This window comes from Rhagoletis pomonella, unplaced genomic scaffold (genome assembly GCF_013731165.1).
Source record: "Rhagoletis pomonella isolate Grant_MI unplaced genomic scaffold, Rhpom_1.0 Rhpom_scaffold_00010, whole genome shotgun sequence".
In the NCBI taxonomy this organism is placed as follows: Eukaryota; Metazoa; Arthropoda; class Insecta; order Diptera; family Tephritidae; genus Rhagoletis; species Rhagoletis pomonella.
In genome coordinates, this window is record NW_023458564.1 from 18,167,726 (window position 1) to 18,189,089 (window position 21,364).

Consider the following 21,364-nt stretch of genomic DNA (forward strand, 5'->3'; position numbering starts at 1 on the left):
GCTGAATTAAGCAATTTAAATATATTTTAACTTAATATTTTATTAAAAATACATATACGAACTACTTTTCTTTGCTAGCGTTCGTTTTTGTGCGCTTCCACATCTGACAGTTCTCCTCTTCTTCGCAAAAATATTCGACAAAACTAAGCGTGACACCGAAAAGTTATCGATATGATCTGAGAATATTGTGTAGTTACAGATAAGGGGTCGAGGGCTTTTGTATGGCTAACCTGTTTTTTTTTATTCGAGTTTAGGGAGCTAAGCTCTAAAAGAAGTACAATATCTCCTTATGTAAAAGTACTTTATTTTATTATGATTGCATTTACATATATAAGGCACGGGGTAGGGAGAATTTAATCTAAAGCGTTTCTTTGATGAACAGAAATGTGTATGATTACATTTATATACATAAAAAATTTTGTACATTTTCCCAATAAACTAAATTAGTTGGCTTGGACTTAGGCCAAACAATTACTACACATATTAGAATATTGTACCTACATACATACATATGTGTGCATGCTTGTACATATTATCGACGACCACAAGCAATTAAGCTTTACTTTGACTGTAATTTTCAGCGCTGCAGGATATTTGTACATATACAACATATATATGTATGTACATATGGGTTCTATGTATGTACGAGTATTGCTGATTTTCCTACTTTATGCTACCCTGTCACCTGCCACGACACGATGTTGCAATGTGGCAGTTGAGATATTATTTATGTTTCTTTTTTCCTAAGTCACTTTTTCAGAAACTATGCACATACATACCGACATACATATGTATGTATTTGCATTTATGTAGATGCCTCCCCATATATTTCAGTCACAAGACCCTCCCTTGTGTCCATTCTAATTAGTTGTGTTTTCTTTCGTATTCTCCAGCAAAAAATATCCAGTAACTTGCCAGTAACCAAATTTCGGAGAGTAAGCCAATATTTACTCCCAATGAGTTAAATATGCAAGAAAGTACGAAAACGCAAAACCAGCAAGAAGTTGCTAGTTTTATGAACAGCTAACAAATAGTTGCTAGTAAAAATTTATCCAGTAAAACTTGAAAGTTCAGCTGTCATTTTTGCTCTCTCAATTTCTCCTCTTCTTGCAAGTTTTTGCGTACGAAAACGACATCCAGTAAAAAATCAGTCAAATTAGTACTGGATTTACTGGATAGTGCGTACGCGAACAGGGCTATTGTCTATCTTCTGTGCTAAATCATCTTCCACATTTCCACATTTTACAAATTCCTAAGAATGAACCTTCGGAGACTATTTTGAACAAATCGTCGAGAAACTATTATAAAACCGTTTTCTTCCGATTTTCTGGAACCTTCACGTATATATGTTTAGGGTAGTCATAATAACAAATATGTACATAAATAATTTTCCTGCTTTAATGTTGATAAACAAAATCTTTATTAAAGGTTTTGTAAGTAGACATTTTCTAAAATTTGACACTCCTACCATAGTTGCCAACTTGGTGCTTTAAGCACTAGACTTAGTGCTTTTTGAAAATTAAACGGCCAAAAAAAAATTATTTAGTGCCTAGTGCCTTTTTGAATGCTTTTTTCTGAAGTAAAATTACTTCGAGTTAGTTAAAACCTGAAATAATTTGAAATATTTAAAGCTGTGTCAGCACTGAATTTATAAGAACCTACAAATTTAAATGGACTAAAATACAACCATGATTGATAAAAAGCTCAAGTTGCAAACCCACCTTTTTTAATTCTAAATATTCGCGTTGAAAATGCTAGTACGCAAGTAAGTTCAGTATTTCTTTTTTTCTTTTCTACTTATTTGTACAGATTTTGTTTTTTTTTACCACCTGAGTAAAACACATCGTTTCTTAGTGCTGAATCCAAATCTGGACACACAATTGCTCGAGCACTAGAATTTTGAGATATCCTAACCCCAAAGTGCCAAAAACACGGTTTTTAGCGATATTTGAGGTTATATAATGAAAACATCAAACTATTTTCTCATTTCTAATTAGGGCATCATTTTCGTTTCTTGCGATTCGATTTTTCTTTCTCGAGATATACCAGTTTTAATGTGCAGTACTTCGGTATTATGTTATGAAAAATTCATCCCTTGATTCAAAAAAATGGGTGCTTTTAGTGTGGTAAAACACTTTTTTCCTAGTTTTTGGTGCCTTTTGAAAATCAAAAGATCACACTTCCTAAATGATAGCGAAATTGTACAAATGTAATGTAATCTATTTTTTTTTACAAAAACTGAAATGGGGACTTAGGTAAGTTACCAGTTAAAAAATTTTTGTATCGGCAAAACATATTGTTTCTTTTATCCGTGGTTTAAATAGATACAATTTCTGTGACAACTAACAAACTTGTGAAGTAAATAATTATGAAAAGGTGTTGGCCTTACAGCCAGTTTCACGAAAGCAATTTAAATGAAAAATAATTTTCATTTTTAGAATTTTATATGGAAATTGACAGAAAATAAAAAATCATTTTCCCTTTAAATTGCTGGTGAAACCGGCTGTAAAAAATTTGAATCATCCCAACATCTACATAGACTTCAAACAAAATTTTTCGAACCTTAATATAAACGAGCATTGGATTTAACGGCTAAAAGAACAAAATCATGATCCGTCGTTTAGGAGAAATCGTGTGTTAATTTGTTTCACGATCAAAAAAAAAATACTCTTATCTTTTCGTTACTTGGTCTGTTTCAATTATGTATCTCCTAAATGCTGGCTGGATTGATGTGTGTACGCTTTTATGGCGTCTGCTGTCGCTTTCCTCTTGAAATATTAAACACCATAAAATACAGTCATAAATTCGTATTTGTCTGAAATGCGTTAGGCCCTGTCTCCACAGGAAAGCAGTGATGTCGTGATAACCATGTCACAAAATATATTTCTAATGGAGATCGCCTATTTCTCATGGGCTGCAATATATGTCAGCGCTTATTGCTTGACATCTATTGCAGGCAGTTCGATAGTTTGACAGCCATATTTTCATTTGAAAAAAAGCGTGCTGGTGGTAACATCGATGAAATTTTGATAGTAAATCAAAATAAAAATCTGTTCCCTATTGGATTATTTATGATTACGTTTTAGGAAATTATTCAGCAAGTTTTTTAATGATTTAACTGTTTTTAAACACCGAGATTGAGAGAATGTTGTCTGGTGGCGTCATGCGGCAAATGGTTATTTCAAGACACCAAAGTGTCCAAACACAAAAACTTGCAATCCTATTGGTCGTCAAGATGACAGTTGGTAGGCCATCGGTGTTTGCTTGGTGAGTTCTGTGGTTAGCAATGTTGGTGGCAGTAACGGGGAGGAAGAATAGTGCGGCTTCGTTCGAGACACAACTAAATCTATTCACATACAAATGGGCATATGTACATACATACGGGACAGTTATTAGTGTCCAAAAAAGTTTTGTGACCAATATTTTTGGAAAAAATCTTAAAGGACCTACTTCCAGACACCATCTTTAGTTTATATGGCGTCGCAAAAAAACGTTATGAAGACCGTTACTAGCTGTTTATCTGAAGCTTTACATATTTTTATTGTTTTTTAAAAGCTTTTATTTCCCAGTAAGCGACGGATTGAAGACTTTCAGCATAGTTCCGACCACGACGACAATGCAATTATCTAAATTCATTTTCCCAAATGGTTAGTATGCTATTTCGCGAAATCGGTCTTAACGCACAACAAGTAATGTAAAAAAGTATCGACTTCAAAACTGACTGAAGAATAAAATTAAATGCAATACAAAATTTAGCAATACCGTTAGTTTCCATTGATCGGAACTAAATCAAATTTGTATGGGATACCACCTTTTCGATGGAAAACACTTATTATAAAAAAATTATCGAAAACGGTTCACGTTATCCAAAGTTATCTCTTAACATATGTACATATTATTTTTTCATCTGATTCTTCTCAGTAGAGAGGTGGATTTACTTCGCGAACTTAATTTCGACAATATAACCTTAATATAGGGCCGCTATGGTGTAGTGGTAAGCCTGTTCCTTTACAAAAAAAAATCAAGTTGCTGATGAAGAAAATCGATGGATAAATACGAAATAATGAGTGGTCAAATGAAAATGCGCAAAGATTTTTTGTATTTTTTTGCATTTTGGAATATGCTATATGCGCTAAACGGCACTGCGGCTGAGGTGCGTAATATCACTCCGCAGGACCTGAGTTCGATCACTGCTTCAGGCATTGTCTAAATTAGAAAATCCATTTGCCATTCGGACTCGGCGTAAAACTGTCGGCCCCTCCATTTATGTAACAACATCAATAAATGAAATAAAAGTTAAAGTTAGTATAGCTAATTTGTATTTCCCTCGTATCCCATAAATCGTTCGCTGTGGCTGTTAAGGAGAGTTTTACAAATAGCATTTACAGCAGCACACCTTTTCTGTTAAATTTTCTTTCTACCAACCATTTCAATCAACCAACAAATATTTAACCATTTGTCGCATTGGTTCAAGAGCAAATTAAACTGTATCAGTTATTCATAATAACAGGAGACAAACTCCACTAAATTGTCCTTCAATTATGTTTGTTACATACCCATAGGTGTCGAGTGAAAGGCGCTTTAAAACGTGAAAGGGGTCCATAGATCTTGAGTAGAATGTTACTTCGAACGGTGGTCCTAAATATAGACAGTTTTTCTAATCCAACTGGTTTTTCTCTGTATGATTTGCTGAAAAGTTTTATTGGTATTTTATGGTTTCAAAGAAATTCCAAACATTTATGAAGCTTCTTACAACTTGTGAGTTACCCAAATTTTTCTTTATCTTTATTTAATCTAATATGTTCAGAAATGTTTTCGTTCTCTAGTCATTTAATTTTTTATTAACATAGCGCGTTGAGCCTGCGTGCTAATCCTTATCTCTACCTAGAACACTGAATTCATGTACGACAGAAGGCAACATGCTAATAAGCGTTTCTTCGACTCAGCCAAAAAAAACGTTACGCCTTATTTATATTAAATGTCCCATGTAGCAATCAAAGTTTCAATTTAGAAAGTATTAGCCTGTACCACAATAATTAAGTTAAAAATTTGTCTCATTTTCTAATTCGAAATTTTTGTAAACTAAGCAAATTTTTATCTTTTATTGAGCATTAGGGGTATTCTCTGAGTCTTGCAAAACCCTTGCACGGTGCACAGATGGCACCATGCACCGTGCAAGGGTTTTGTAAGACTGCGAGAATACCCCTATTATTTTTCGATGTCATTTGCATTTGATTGCAAAATGTTTGAATACATTTTCTGCTGCCTATGTCTATAGACTCTATTTGTACAAGCTGAGCGGGCTGAAGTATAGGTTTAATTAATTTCGATTGGTGTGACGGCGCGTTAAATTCCTATATTAGCAATTAAAATTGCATGTGAAATGCTAAAATTGCTGTCTCGTTAGCAAAAAGGAAAATTAGTATGAATAAAAAACGATTTTATGAGCAACAAATTTTGCTATAATAATTTTGCATTTGTGTATTCGAAAAGACTCCAGCCAACAAAATAAAACAATTTATTTCTGCCGATTTGAGTGTGGCTGTGGGATTACAACTACATACACATGTACGTATATTATCGAAGGGTTTTGCGATTTTCCACTTTTGTTTATTAATGTCTGCCTTTTTGTGTGCCCGTTTGTATCGTTCAATTATATTTTAATTGTGATATTTAATTCATAAAATATGAAAATCACATGTACAAAACAGGCAGTGTGGCGGCCATGGCCAACCACCAGAGGGTACACCGCAAGCCAATACCACAAAGGTCAATCATTCGCACCCACAACCACATATGGACACACCCATGTGAATTCATGTAATAATAAGTTTGTAAACTCAAAGCACCACGACAAAAGCAACAACCACAACCAACAACAGCTATGACAGTTAAGCTGGAATTTGTGGCTGGCAATTTGTAAACGTATGCAATTTATTGGCCAAAAACATAAGCACGCATACTAGATGATTGCAAATGCGACGGCAAATAATAGTAAATAAGTGTTTTGGTTTTACTTTTATTACTTTAGCAATTATATTTGACATTTGGTTAATTTGAGATTTTGATGGCAAATAAATTCGACAAAAATTGCCAAATTGTTTAGTGTAATGACTACCAGCCGGGGCTTTACTGCCAAATATGCGCATATGAGTAGATATACATATGTACATATGTATATACAAGTTACTTCAATTAATTATTTATTTTCACTTTAATAATTTCTGTATTTCATATTTGCAGGCACGCGGTCGCAAACCATCAACCGCAAAGTCTAGTAAAGTAAATGCCGCTAACGGCGCTGCTACCGCCACAGCAGCCGCTTCATCACCCCGTCAAGCCACAGCGACTGTGACCACAGCCCATGCGGCTCTAAGTCCAACAGCCCAATCGTTAGCCACTGTTTTGCCGCATCAATCGCCAAACCCGAGTGCCACCCAGAACAGTGTGCTTCTGGGTTCTAATCAGCAGCAGCAGCAGCAACAATTGAATACGTTGCAGCAACATCAACACCAGCAACATTTACAGCATCAACAACACAGTCAACAGCAAGTTCAGCAGGTACAGTCTGCCCAACAGCTACAACAGCAACAGCAACAACAACAGCATCAGCAGCAGCAACATCAACATCATCAACAACAGCTGACGCAGCAACAACAGCATCAGCACCATCAACAACAGCAGCAACAACATCAACTGCAACAACATCAAATCACCGCACAAATACAAACCATGAAAGATCAACCACAACAACCGATGGTGAGTATCTATTTACGTTAAAAAAAAATCGCTCACCTTAGTATTTGTGAGTAGAGGGAACAGAGAGGGCAACATTTTGTTGTAGAAAAGAAAACTCCATTAGAAGTATGAAATCACGCTCACAAAATTTTACCACAGAATAAACAATACGTAGGGAGGCAAACGATGTGCGTCGATGTATTTGAAACATTACTAATATCTCTGTAAATGGACCTTGCGCTAAATTCACCACATGAAACTTACTTAAAGTAAAATTATGTCACAAAACATTTTAATTCGGACTTCATGAAAATTACTAGAACCTCTATTTGCGTGAAAAATAAATGAGGGTTCAAGCAGGTTGGATGCTTGTAGGTCAAACTGCAACTGCAAAAACTGCAACACACTTAACAGTGGACTTTATTTTGACTATGACTACGGGCCAATCACTTTAATTTAAAGAAGTTAAATTAAATCAAGTTAGAGAACTTGCTATTCTTCCTAAACGGAATCACTATATCTATAAATTATTTTATAGTTTTTAGTTTTTTAACTATAATTTTATTTTCTACTTTTTAGTCTTTTGATTTAGATTTAGATTTGATTAGGATTTAAAAAAATTAAAATTTTTTGGGTTCTCAAGGACGAACAGGTATTGAAAATGCCATTTTAATCAATTATATTTTTCTTTATGCTAATAAAGTTAGAAAGACTATATCCGAGGACGTTGTCGTTTTTAAATTAGTCCTTAACATATAATTTTTTCAAAAAAAATATTGCACAATTTCAAGGATATTCAGGGATACAATTTCTAAGGACATTTTCAATACCTTATGTATCAAAAAATTGTATCTGTTATTTCTCTACAAAATTTTCTCTTTACTTTGATACCCATACTGTTTTCTCAGGTACACTGTACTAGTTTTTTAATCATTTTCTGAATTACTCATCTTATTCAATTTTCAAAGTCCTTTTAAAAAATCCTGACGTCAGAGAGAAATACTAAAAACGCAATTGTATTGCATATATTTATCCAAAAACTTCGCGAGTATATTGATTTTTTTGTGTGTAAAATTGCCTGTCGCGCGGTGTTATATGTATGTATAATTAGCTAGACATTTATAAAAAAATATTAAATATTAAATAAACTAAGCAAATATAGCAAAAACTGGTCGACTTTAGGCTTTTCTATTATTGCCACCATTGCAAATTACAAATACCGAAATTCCCGGGATTTTGGCAAATAATCAGCACTTAAAAAGGCCAAGATCCCGGGCTCCCGGGATTAACATTCCTAATGTGGATATATGGAAGGGGATTTTAAGAAAAGTGCAATTATTCTCTTTATATCCTATAAACCCCCAATTATTATAAATTTCCATGTTCTATTTCATTACTGAATAGAAGAACACATAAAATAATTTTAACCGCTTTAACTATGCAAATACTTCTCTGTGCGATGGTATGAATTTTCTTAAATTAATCAAATTCTAATTTTAAAACATACGGCAACCCTATTCAAAATATTTTAAAACCAAAACCTTGTTAAAGCTTTTTAAACTGAAACACATTTTGCGATACATATTTAAATTGTGTATCTAATTCCCTTAATTCAAGTTGAATTTAATTTCTAAAATATATGACAACCCTCGTATATAAAGTTCAGAAGAAAATATTTTTAACCCATGTTAATTTACACCCATACTTTGAAAATTCATTTGACTTATTAGATAATTTGAGTTTAACTTTTTACACAGGTGGAAACCCTCTTTAATGTTATAAATGCTCAAACTAAATATTTCTTAATACTCCTTTGTTTGACTCCCACTATTCAATATCTCATATAATTTAATTTAATTAGACTTTTCAAACAGATGGCAATCCTGTTCAAAATATTTTTAAATCCAAACCTCTTTCGTCTGACACTTGTATTGTGAAACATATTTAAATTATCGAATGCTCTTAATTAAAATTGGATTTAATTAAAAAATCAGGTGGCAACCCTCCTATATGCAGTTTGGATATAAAGTTTCTTCAAAGTAATTTTGATTTATGTTCATATTGAAGTAATTTATTTAACTTATTGCTTATATTAAATCTAACTTTGTAAGAAGGTGGCAACCCTCTGCAAAATATTTTCAAACCACAGCCTCTTTTGTCGGACATCTATATCAGGATATATATTTCAATTTTTCTGCCTTCATTTAAGTCGAACTTTCTTTTTCAAACAGGTGGCAAACCTCCTACATACAATTAAGAAATAAAGCCTTTTCAAAACCATTTCGATCGATACTCATAGTGAATAATTGATTTAAATTAAAAGTAATTTGAATTTAATTTTTTATCAGGTGGTAACTCCTTTTGAAAAAAATACCACATTAACTGCAATTAACATACATATGTATGCATATATTTACATACATACGCTGCGTTTAGGTAATAAATATTGCGACATCAAAAGCCGAAATACCTACACATACATACATACATAATTTTTGTCTCCTTCTCTCACTTCCAGCGCATGCATGTGTTTGCAAAATGATAACGAAGTGATTTTGTATGGAAAATCATTTATGCCCATATATTAGAATAAAATAAACAAACTTAGAAGATATCAACCAATACTTCCCATATACCAAACGAAAGAAAAAAACTTGAGTTTTTGATTAAAGAAAACAAAAACAAAATCATTCGAGCATTTTCCCAATAAAAAAAAAATTGTTAATTTTTTCAACAATTTTTTGCTTAATATTTGTTGAATGTACATATATAAAATTTGTATACGATAATATTGTAATTGCTCCAAAGAACCTACTATATCCCAAAAATGAAAGTTATATCTGCAAATCATAAGTTGCTAGAGCACTTTAAAGGCTCAAAATTTACCCCAAAATAAGCCAATTAGGGAGTTCACAAGTCGTGCTATTTGTCATATTTGCTCTTTTATACTATTTTTTTAGAACAGTTTTAAAAGTGTTGTTTTTGCTTTACAAGTAAAATTGTTGTATTACAATACAACTTTGAAAAATATGTTTACTTTGCTATTTGTGAGTGCTATTGGATCAGACATTTCTATTTATTTACATTTTTCCTTGTCTGAGTACAATAAAATATTCAAACTTCAAATAAAAAAATGGAGTAATCTCATGGCAATGGAGTAAGTTATCTTTAATTTATAACATATTTAACTTATTAAAGATCTTTTTTAATTCAGTGCAAAACTAAGCGTGTCCGGGGAAAACCAAACCATATGTGGACAGTGTCGGAAGAGAAGTCCCTAATTGATTTTCCTTTAGAAAACCGCCTTTTGAGGTTGTAACACATTCAGATCCCAATTGTTTGATCTCGGAACTCCTAGGTGGACACTTCGGCGATTTGCCAACAACACAAGCATATTCAACCTAAAAGTTTCATCGATCTCTTCCTCCTCATCTTCATCGCCTAACAAAAATGCACCAAATAAATTTAAAAAACTCATAAATGACTTATTTGACGACTCACTTCCTTCCATCATTGCGTCCTGCGCGTACTTCTCGCAAATCGCAGCCATTAATTTGCTTTTCTCGCCTCTTCTGGGCATTATAAACTTTCTAAAGCTGTTTTAATAATTTTGATTTTGTCAAATATAATTGTTAAAATATTGTACAATAGCACACGAAAAAGTATGGGATGCTCACAAGTTTCATTTTACAACTGTTCTAAAAAAATAGTACAAAAGAGCAAATATGACAAATAGCACCCTAAATATTTACCGTTGCTTCTACGACCGAAACCATAGTGGTTAATTACAAAAATGAATCTGTCGGCAGGTTTGGAACTTTATCTTCGCAACACCATACCTTTCTTTGAAATCGCTTTAGTAGTTCTCGTGCAATGAGCCTTTTCGTGAAGCTCAAAAAATTGCAACTACATCATTTGAACATAGCCTCCATATCGAAACGTAAGACGTATTCTACGTCAAAACTATTATTGTGTAAGTCCTTTCAAGAAGTTAAAATGGGTTTTGTATGTGAAATGCACCTTGAATCGGCTGAAATTTTTATCATTTATTAATTCTATTATAGTTATCTGCATTATCTCAAACTTTTGCAAAACAGAGAGAGAATCTGGCGCAAACGAATCTAAAATTATATTAAAGATCAAACTTTCACAAAAGTTTTGCTGACGCCCGCGGGCACCTACACACCAACAAAAGTGCATTCGAGTGTATGTGATAAGTGCATCCACCCTACAAGACATTGCTGAGCACTTTAGGCAAAAATTCTCACACATCTACACTTTTGTTTTTGTAGTACGGCATAAATGAGTAGTTTGACTATTAGTACTGAGGACTTTCTGATGACAACATTGAGCGGAAAGTACTCAATTTTTACCCATGGCCTGAACGAAAAATGGGGACTTTGATAAGCACTTTTGTGATTAGGGATAATGATAATATGAGTACTCATATGATACTCAGCTGTCTTGCAGGGCACATACGTACATACGCAACACCTTAACTGCTAGTTGTTCGCACCGTAATTCACAACACATAGTAACATTTACGTGTGTATACCTACTAGGAATTTTAATCCCGGGATCCCGGATTCCCGGCCTTTTTAAGGTCCCAAAAATCCCGGGCTTCTCGGCGAATAATCCCGGGATTTTCGGGATTTATAATTTGCACTGATGGCAATAATAGAAACTCCTTTTCTTGACCAGTATTGGTTATATTTCTTTTTTTATTTAATAATTAATATTTTTTTATAAATGTCGAGCTCATTATACATATAACAACTCGCGATAGTAAATTTTAAACACAAATATCAAGATATTCGCGAAACCATGGGCCAAATATAGTAAAATTGCGTTTTTAGTTTTTCACTCTGACGTCAGTAATTCAAAAATTATTTTTAAAAAAACTCAGAGAAATGTGCTTAGAGAAGACGAATGGGTATCAAATTAAAGAGGAAATCCTGTAGAATTTAAACAGATTAAAGTTTTTGGCGCAGAAGTACTGGATAGATGGACTAAAATGTCCTTTCTAAATATTATCCTTGAAATTTCGCAATATCAGTTTTCGAAAAAATTATATGTTAAGGACTTATATAAACTCGATAAAATCCTCGTATTTCGTCCTTCTAACTTTATCAGCTTAAAAAATTACATATTCGTCCTTGTGAATACATAAAATTTTAATTTTTTTAAATTCAAAAGAAATTTCCTCTTGCATTTGGTACACATATTTTTATTCTACATTCCATTGAATTTTTTAAATAATTTTTGGAATTAATCATATATTTGAAATTACAAAGTCCTTTAAAATAAATCCTGACGTCAGAAAGAAAAAATAAAAACGCCACTTTAAATAAAAAGTATGTTTCAAGCCGATTTATTTATCAATTATTTTATGGTAGGAGAGCTTCTCAAACAATATAGAAGCAATTTTTTCGATTTAAGTTGGTGAAAGATAATGAATATCTAAATCCCGGGATCCCGGGATTGTGTTAACGACGTCTCGAAAATGTTAGTGTTTGGCCGCGCTTCTGCTCCGATTTGTGCCGTGGTGAGGGACCTATGGTTTTACGCCGGCTCCAAACGACGACTTTATTTTTATAAGAAGCTGTTTTTCATGGCATAAATACACTCGGAGGTTTGCCATTGCCTGCCGAGGGCAACCGTTGTTAGAAAAAAGCTTGTTTGTTTTTTATTTTTTGATGTTGGGTTGAACCGGGCTTGCATCCAAGCCCTGCAGAATGGTAGCGCGCACTGCTAACCACTTAGGAATGTCGGAAAAATGTCGATGCATCGCAAGTTTTCCTCTCAATTTATAAATAGTGGATGTATCATTTGTGGTATCTGAATAAAACTAGGGCAGGATTCAATATAAAAAATAATTTTTATGCAAAAACAGAACCGACTTCAATTCTCATATAAAAATTTAGAAGGACCGTTCATTTCTTCATGATCCAATGATCGGATCTAAACCGAATTAGTATTGGGCCACCCTGTATGTACCTTTCCATAAATAAAAAAATATTCCCACGAATTTATAGCCTCCTCTCTTTTTTGGAAATCAGTTAAAAGTGAGCATTAAATCATTCGAAAATACAATAAAGTAGACTACACTTTTGGAAAGAAATTTATAATATAAAGATAACTACGAGAAATACATCAACAAAAATCTACCAAAATGGAAAAAATATCTTTTTACCAACCCCAACTTTTTCGACTAATTTTTGGGAATAATTTACTAAAGTGGCAACCTTGATTGTGTCTCACCTTTAAATTATCGCAAACATTTTGTATCATCTCCTCCCTTACCCCCCTTCGTTCTCTTAGTGCCTATGCGCCCACGAAAGAGCTTTGCATTTGAAAGCTCAGAAAATGCCTCACAACTTCCGAAATTAAATTAAAACTGTTTACGAAGAGGAAACAAAACTAAATCGTAAGACTGAACAAATTATGCAACTTGTAACTTGTGAGCCTTGTGGTGCACACTTTAAGCAAAGATGCCTCCTCCCGAATGACGGAAGGCAAATAAATACGCAAACGACATCTTCAATTGTGTGATACATGTCCCTGCCGTGTGTTATTCTATTGAGTTTGATCTGCTGCAACTGACAGTCTTGCGCAATTTTATCATCATCCAAAGCAGGATTGTTGCGAATATTCGCATTCGCATTCGCAACCGCGGAGCTTCCACATTAATTTCAACATTCGCATTCGCTTTCGCATTCGCAATAATCAATGCGGAGCTTTTGCGAATGCGAATGTTGTGCAAGTGCACCGATAAAACGTATATAGGGCAAACAAAATGACAAATTGTAGCCAATATTTTCTTTCTTCTCTTTTAACAATTTTTTTTTTCTGTGCTTTAAATACCAGCATTAGTTTCTTTCTTTATTATGATTTTTTTGGACCAATCTTATAAAAACTACTTGACACAAAAGAAGAAAGTGTACACCAAATTTTCGTGATTTGCTTTTGATGTTACATATATTCGTTTCAATAATTTCCAATGGGGCTCCTTGGGGAATTTATTTTTAGCAAAAATTTTAGAAACAGTAATTTTGTTTACTTGTCTGGCACTATTTTTTTCATATGGATATACATTGGATCCTTGGCTAAAAACTTCTGTGGTAAAACTGTCCCTTCTTTGCTATTTAAAGTCAATGAGTAAGCTCCTTCAATAGGGATTTCCAGAAGAAATTATCAACTTCTGGTTTTAAAGAGAATCGATGCTCAAATAATTAAAAAACTATAGGTCTGACCTTTAATAAGATAATAATTACGCAACTATCTGAGATTCAAATGCTTATAAAAAAACAGGGCGCTTTTCTGGCAGCCACGACTTTGAAAATAGAATTTTGCTCAATATTTTCATTCCAGGAAATTAATAATTTATTTTCCATATGCACCTAATTTACCTCGTCATAGGACAAATTTTTCAAACCAGTCGCAGAAGAAAGTATTAAAAATTAATTCCAAAAACTAAAATCGAAAAACGCTGATGAAGTTTTAGATTCCCCAAATTCTGAAATAGCCAAAGGAATGAGAATGAAGAATTCATTTTACAAAGCTTTAGAAAAACCTGACATATCTGGTTTGGCTTGTAAGCGCTGTTTAAACAACGATCTCGCCATTATGCTAGGTTCTAATTGTCTAATGTTGGCTGTTAGATATTCGCATCCGCATTCGTATCCGCGGATGTCTAAAATTCCACATTCGCAACATCCCTACTACATACATACATTTTATAATTCCAAAGTCCCATATTTTATTCCAAATTCCAGCTTGTGCATTTCCCCTACCTACACTCCAAGTATGCCCACTAAAAATGCTTTTAGCGAACTTTAATTACACAACCATATTAAGGACTTCTTTGTGTAGCTTTTATGTGCATATAAATACGTACATATACAAGGTTACTATGATCTTTCTTGGCATTTTAATTTTCATGAAAATTCCATTATGAACTGCAATTAATCACTCCAAACATATAGCACCATAATTTATTTATAAAAATGAACCTCCCCTATAAAGGTGCATATCGTTACTTTAAAATAGAAAGGCCATAACTCATTTTCATTCGAAACTTAGCAGGGGGAGGCGCGAACTCGTCCATTACCTATGTATATACCCTTGTGGTCAGCTGATTAAGTTAAGTAACATTTTGACCACTCTTGGGTTTTTCTTTTGTTTATTAAATGTGTATGGTTTTTTTTTTATAAAAGTCTAGCACATTACATAAACAGAAAGACAATTTTTCCACATTTCAAACTTCGTACATAAATTATCAAAATTCAACAAACTTAAACAATTACACCCAATAATTTTAAACTTTTTGTTCTGGACTTTTAGAAAAATGCTAGGTATGCAGTTTTATAGCCCATTAAATTAAGGTAGGCTAGGAATTCGCGTTGATTTTACAACGCGTTTTTAATCATTTCCTTTGGCTGACAGTGCTAGGAGTTTTATTCTATATAAAAGGCACTATCTTAAGATAAAACGTGAGCGAATTGTACCCCTACTTGGCTTCTTATATTTTTAATAACTAATCTTTAATATGGACCATACTAAAAGCTCTTTTTCATATAAAAAATTCGTACGTGTCCCACCCGTGACAGAGGAATTTCGGATTTTTTTCATAATAAAGCCATCTTTTTTTGTAAATTTTGCTATATTCGTATTCGTGGTTCTTTGTTTTATTATAAAACATCAAGTTCACACAGAATAGTTTCCGTAAGATATATCTGCTCCAAAAAGCAGGATCCTTTTTTTGTCCCGTCCGTGACAGAAGACATAACTGTTTTTTCATATAAAAGTAAGCTGAACATTTTTTCGTATTTTGTAATAACTCACATAATAGTCAATTAGGTGTAGCTTTATCAAAATGCAGAATTGGTGAGTGCTTTATACTTAAATTTAAACGAGAAAGAACATTTTTCTATACAAATGTTCCACCCGTGACGGTGGTATCGTCCTTATGTATTTCAACATAATTTATTTATAACAAGTAAGAAAGTCTAAGTTCGGGCGGAGCCGAACATTAAGTATTAAATATATGTTTTTTCACCTTTCCGAAAGTTACCGCTACATGGTGTATCAATTGTGAGTAAATAGCGTCCTTAAGTTTTATGAAATTTACCGTTATATGAAAAGCGGCCGTAATTTTAGTCCGATTTCAATAATTTTCAACGTTTTGCTTTCATGTGGCAAGCAAAATAATCATGCCGAATTTGGGACAAATTGGTAGAACGGTTACCTATATGTGATCATAAGTGGGCTGTGCCACGCCCATTTTCCAACATTTTATCATAAACGTATTTCTTGGTGAAGCATTGTAGCAAGCATTAGTTTTGAATAAATTAGCTTTAACATTTACTGATATATCGAAGTTTTTGGATTTCTCTAAATTACCGTTATATGGGATGTGGGCGTGGTTATTGTCCGATTTTTTAAATTTTCGACCATTTAGTATGTTATACCAAGGCCAACAACTGTGACAAGTTTGGAAGAAATTGGTGCAGCGGTTACCAAGATATACACATGTAACCATAAGTGGGCGCGGCTACGCCCATTTTCCAAAAATTTATAATATTCTTATTTTTCGTCTAAAATGTCTAGTAAATATTAATTTTGAGTGAATAATCTTCAGTAGTTACTAAAATATCGTAGTTTTCGTATTTCTGAGAACTACAGTTATATGGGAAGTGGGCGTGGTTATTGTCCGATTTCGCCCATTTTCAATACCAACCTACTTTGGATAAATGGAAACATACATACCAAATTTCGTTGAGATATCTCAATTTTTGCTCGAGTTATCGTGTAGACGGACGGACGAACAGACAGACATGGCTTAATCGATTTCTCTACTCATTCTGAGCATTTATGTATACATTTGTCTATATCTATCTCGATTCGTTTTGGCTGTTACAAACAACCGTTATGTGAGTTTGCGGATCTCAGGCTATTTTCGATAACTTCATGTTTACTAATGCTTAGAAATGTTCCATTCCTAATGCAAATGGCGCATCAGAAAATTGAAAATGGGCAAATAACTCGATTAGTTTCTACAACGTGCGCGGGAGCACAAAAACTATACCGGGCAGCAATTCGAGCTCCGATAAGCTCAGACGGTGTATTCTCTCTCAGGCGGCGACAGTAGAAAAGGAAAGCCAAAAAATAAGCGTTGATAACATTACTCATTTCAAAGTGGAAAAACATACATTTGTATCCACCTTAAGATACAGACTCCACCATAAACTCTTGGATTTAGGTTAATGAATTCAAAAATTATTTAGAAGAAAATCCTTTTTCTGAAAGCGCGAATTTTGTTTTTACCTAACCAATTTTACCTTAAGGAGTGAAGAAAAGAAAACTTTTCAGAAAAATTTTGGGGAAAAATGATTCGTAATCCGAGGTTATATGGTCAATTCAAATACTTGAAATTGCAGATTTTAACAGCTTGTAAAGTATTTTTAGTTCATTGTCTATTTTATATAAGTTTATGCACACATATAAATGTTATAACTGCTGTAGCAATGAAGTCGAAATATACATATGCACCTTGTTTTGGTTTTAAAAAAGTTTTTTTCAGCACATAAATATATAAAACGAAGTTTTTTATGGCAACGCTGTATGTGAGGTAGAATTAATTATTTTCTAGAGAGTAAAAACACTCATATTTTAAAATGGTTCTCTTTTTTATAAAGAATTCGCATTTCTGTCCAATATATTTCAGGACGAATGGATAAGGCTTGAGCCAAAAAAGGGCCATTCTGGTGGGAGTTGGTGGGTTAAGCCGTAAGAAAAAAGTTTACCACTCTTGTTTTCAAAATGGCGACCAATCTAAAACCTGCAAAAATTTTAAGAACTTCATAATTTAACATAACGGTAGATAAGGTTTTTACAAAAATTTATTAGTAAATAGTAGTAGTAGTATTATTACTCCAATTGATTAACTTTTTTAATTTTTATATTTCTTTAAAATTAGACAGTACATGGGGATCTGTAGAGATGATAGAAAACCATGTATGTATTTATGTATCTATGTACCTCAACTCCTTCGGTTCGCCCATCCATCAGCGCCAGGCACTCAACCTTTTAACTCAAGTAGAAAGAAAAAGTATTTAAATTTAAAACTAAATCAAGAATGAATTAAATAGAATTATTATCTGAATTGGCATGTCGAATGCCTAACGCTGACGAGAGTATATGATAAGATTAGTAGCCGTATGGCTCTTTGGAATCTGTCTTATGGACAATTGCGCCGGCGTCACCGCCGCCGCCGCCGCCGCCTTAAAGTCTGTCGGCGGAAACCTCTAATATACATACATGTGCACTTTCATGCATATAGAATGCGTGTATTTATACTTTAGCAATATTTACCATATTTAAATCGTTCTCTACTACTAGTACCCCTTCACAGTTCTGCAAGTATCTACATACATATATTTAATTCTAAGGGTATGTCGCATCAAATTATTTTAAAACTCACCCCTTCACAAGGTTTGTTGATTTTCGTGCAGATGCTTTAATTTTCAGAATTTATCACTCACAGTTCCAGCGGTAAACTTTAGTACCGCCTGGGGCAGCATTAGCGAATGAAATATGATAGCTTTATGCATGTAAATACATACATATGTAAGTAGGTTTGTGTTTATACGTACATACATACATATATCGCCGTTTAAAGTGCAAAACCGCGTATCCAGTCATACCAAAATATCGATATTTAAATATTAATGATCGAGATAATTGGGGATAAAATGAAGGAGAGAACCGTTTTGAAATAATCTCTCTCCTGTAAAATTTGGTCAACCTCACATACGAACTAGATAATTTTTATTACTTTTTTATTAACTATTTATGCATTTGTGTTGACATTTCGCCATCTGACTTTTTCTTTTCAGGCGCCAATGGCCTTCTATCCTACATGGCAAGCCGACCCCTCACAGGGCTGGCAGAATCAGTTTATCCAGCAAATCCCACAGAATACTCCACCCATTTCATCGCTCAACTCGTTGGATTTCCAAACGCAGTCATATGCCTACCCATCAAATGGATATGTGCAGACCGGCCTCGGATTCGATCCGAATTATGGGCGCTCCCCATATGGTGCTCCGGTACAGCGTTACGATTTCCAGAGCCAGCAACTACCGACTGCGCCCATTAACCAAGTTGGCCTGCAGGGTGTTGGTTTCAGTCCGGCCGCTGTTACGTACGCCGGTCAGGTGTCGGCAGCACCAGCTCCACCCGCAGTTGGTTTGCAACAACAGCAGCACTTGGGTGTATCTGGTGATTTGAATAAGACGATGTCGGGAAACGACACGCCTGGATATCCGCGAGTGAGCAGCGTGCCGCCGCGCTCACTCAACTGTAACGGGTATTCAGGCGACTACAGCGGCTCAAGTCAACAGCAAACGTCTGCATCAAACAACAGCTCAGCTACGGTAGCAGGCTCCGCTCTTGCCGCCAGCAACTCGAGCACTACTCCACTCAATGGCGGTCAAACTACAGCAGCGCCGTCATCGGCTCCAACGGATGCAACACCAATGCAACCGCCTAACGTCTCGTCTGTGCCACAATCGCCGACGCGTAATCTGATGCAACAACAACAGCAGCAACAACAACCCCGCCATGTTTCTCAATCACCGAACCATATTCCTCAATCGCCCAACGGCAATATGCCTTCGGCTCAACAAACCTACGGTGCCAACATTCCACCCTCGTCACTTCATAACTCCATGCAACAGCAGCAGCAGCAGCAACAACAACAACAACAAGCACAGAATCATATTTCGTCGCCACCACAACCGCAGCAACAACAACAAATGCAACAGGACTGGAATTGGAACACCCAGCCCCAGCAGACATCTGCAGTTGGTGCTGCAACCGACCCTTACCAGCAGGGCGAACGTGTGAATCTCAACACACGCATCAAATCGATGATACTTCGCAAAAACGATCCCAAAGATCCTCTATCGAGTGCTCCAAGTGATCTGCATATGGCCAACAATCCGGGAGCTATTGGTTCCGGCCCTACCGCGCTCGGTACATCGCAACAACCACAGGCCGGTCATTTTTTATCATATAGCCACCATCTCCGCGGCGATTCAGTGATGAACGCCAATGGTACGACTGGTGCTAATATATCCGGCACACAGTCTTCACAGCAGCAACAACAACAACAGCAGCAAATGCAGGGCATTCAAACGTCCAGTAGTGTGGGTCTTACACCCGGACACAGCACATTAGCGCCAGAACCAATAGGAGGTGGTGGCGATCAAATTTGGAAACCACACCATACAAATTCGTTTAAGAAACCAGTGGCAAGTAGTTTTCCAGCACCCGAACATCACCATCAACAACAGCATACTACAATCAGTCATGGTGGGCACACCACCATTGCACATTCTGAACCACAACCAAAAAAATCGAGTCGTAAAAGTAAAAGTCGGGCGGCAGCAGCAGAGGCAGCAGAACATGATAAAAATAGTAATGATCCTGGTGGTGGACTGCATGGTCCCGTACATGGTTCACACAGCATAAAATCTATGGATAAGACTGGCTACCCTCCCTCCCATGGCTATCCGCCGCCACAACATCCCGACTACCACACACCGTACATCAAAACTGAGCCCGGCCTCTTGCCCACCCAGCATACCAAAATGGAGGGCTATGAACGCAACTACCAAAATTTTATACAATATGCTGATTTTTGCCAGAACGAGGTGCAGGGCATGCCATCACAACAGCAACACCATCAGAACCAGCAGGACTATGCGAGTTATCACAACTCACCATACTACGGCAGCTCCAGCTCATTCCAACAGAGCTATCAACAGAACTTCGTACCAGGCTATCAGCATTCATCAGCAGGCATGGGTTACGGCAGCACGCATGGCATGCATCCGCATCATTCAAGCTCTTTGGGACATTCTAGCCATCTGAAAGCGTCCAATGGGCCACTAATGAAGAGTAGTAATAGCGTCGGTTTGCATCATCACAACAATCACTTGATGGATATTGATCGGAAACCAGATACCAATAGCATTATACCCTTACCCACAAACTACGAGAAGGACATACCAGCGCATGCCTATCCCATACCACCTCATCGGTACCATCTAGGCCCAACACCTTCCCATTTAGGTCACACCATGATCGAGCCCAAAATTGAAGACATGGGCGTACTGGGCCATAACGCCGGTTACCCATTTTTAGGCGAAGGCGGACCGGCGGCCATCAAAAATAGTAGTGGCTTTTCGTGTTGTCGTCAAGGCAGCACCCGCACACCCACCGCTGAACACCTCAAGGATGGGACTTGTACAGGCATCCAAACCAAGGACGAAATAATGGAGGAGCCGATAGAGGAGCCAGCAGAAATTATCAGTGGCACGAAGCCTAAGAAGAAGGGTGCAAAGCAAGAAGATAATGAAATTGTGGTTAAGCATGAAAAAATCAATCCTTTGTTCGATACCTCAGATCGGCTGGAAAAGGGCAATAAGACGGAGATACCTGAGTGCGAATGCTTCCATTCCGATAAAAATCCACCAGAACCAGGAACATACTATACCCATCTCGGTGAGTCGTAATGTGTTCCCAGGCATGTAGATGACTAAACACTAAAACTTACTTA

General features: G+C 35.6%; 1 protein-coding gene across 1 annotated transcript in view; it reads left to right on the plus strand.

Moving 5' to 3' along the window:
- The first annotated feature begins 6,549 nt into the window (after positions 1 to 6,549).
- LOC118746104 (DNA N6-methyl adenine demethylase) overlaps positions 6,550 to 21,364 on the plus strand; it is a 35,374-nt gene continuing 20,559 nt past the window's right edge. The window contains exons 1-2 of the mRNA XM_036479882.1: positions 6,550 to 6,759; positions 18,636 to 21,309. Of these exons, the coding sequence (XP_036335775.1) occupies positions 6,733 to 6,759; positions 18,636 to 21,309 (2,701 nt within the window). The 5' untranslated portion in view covers positions 6,550 to 6,732. The remainder of the gene's footprint in view (positions 6,760 to 18,635; positions 21,310 to 21,364) is intronic.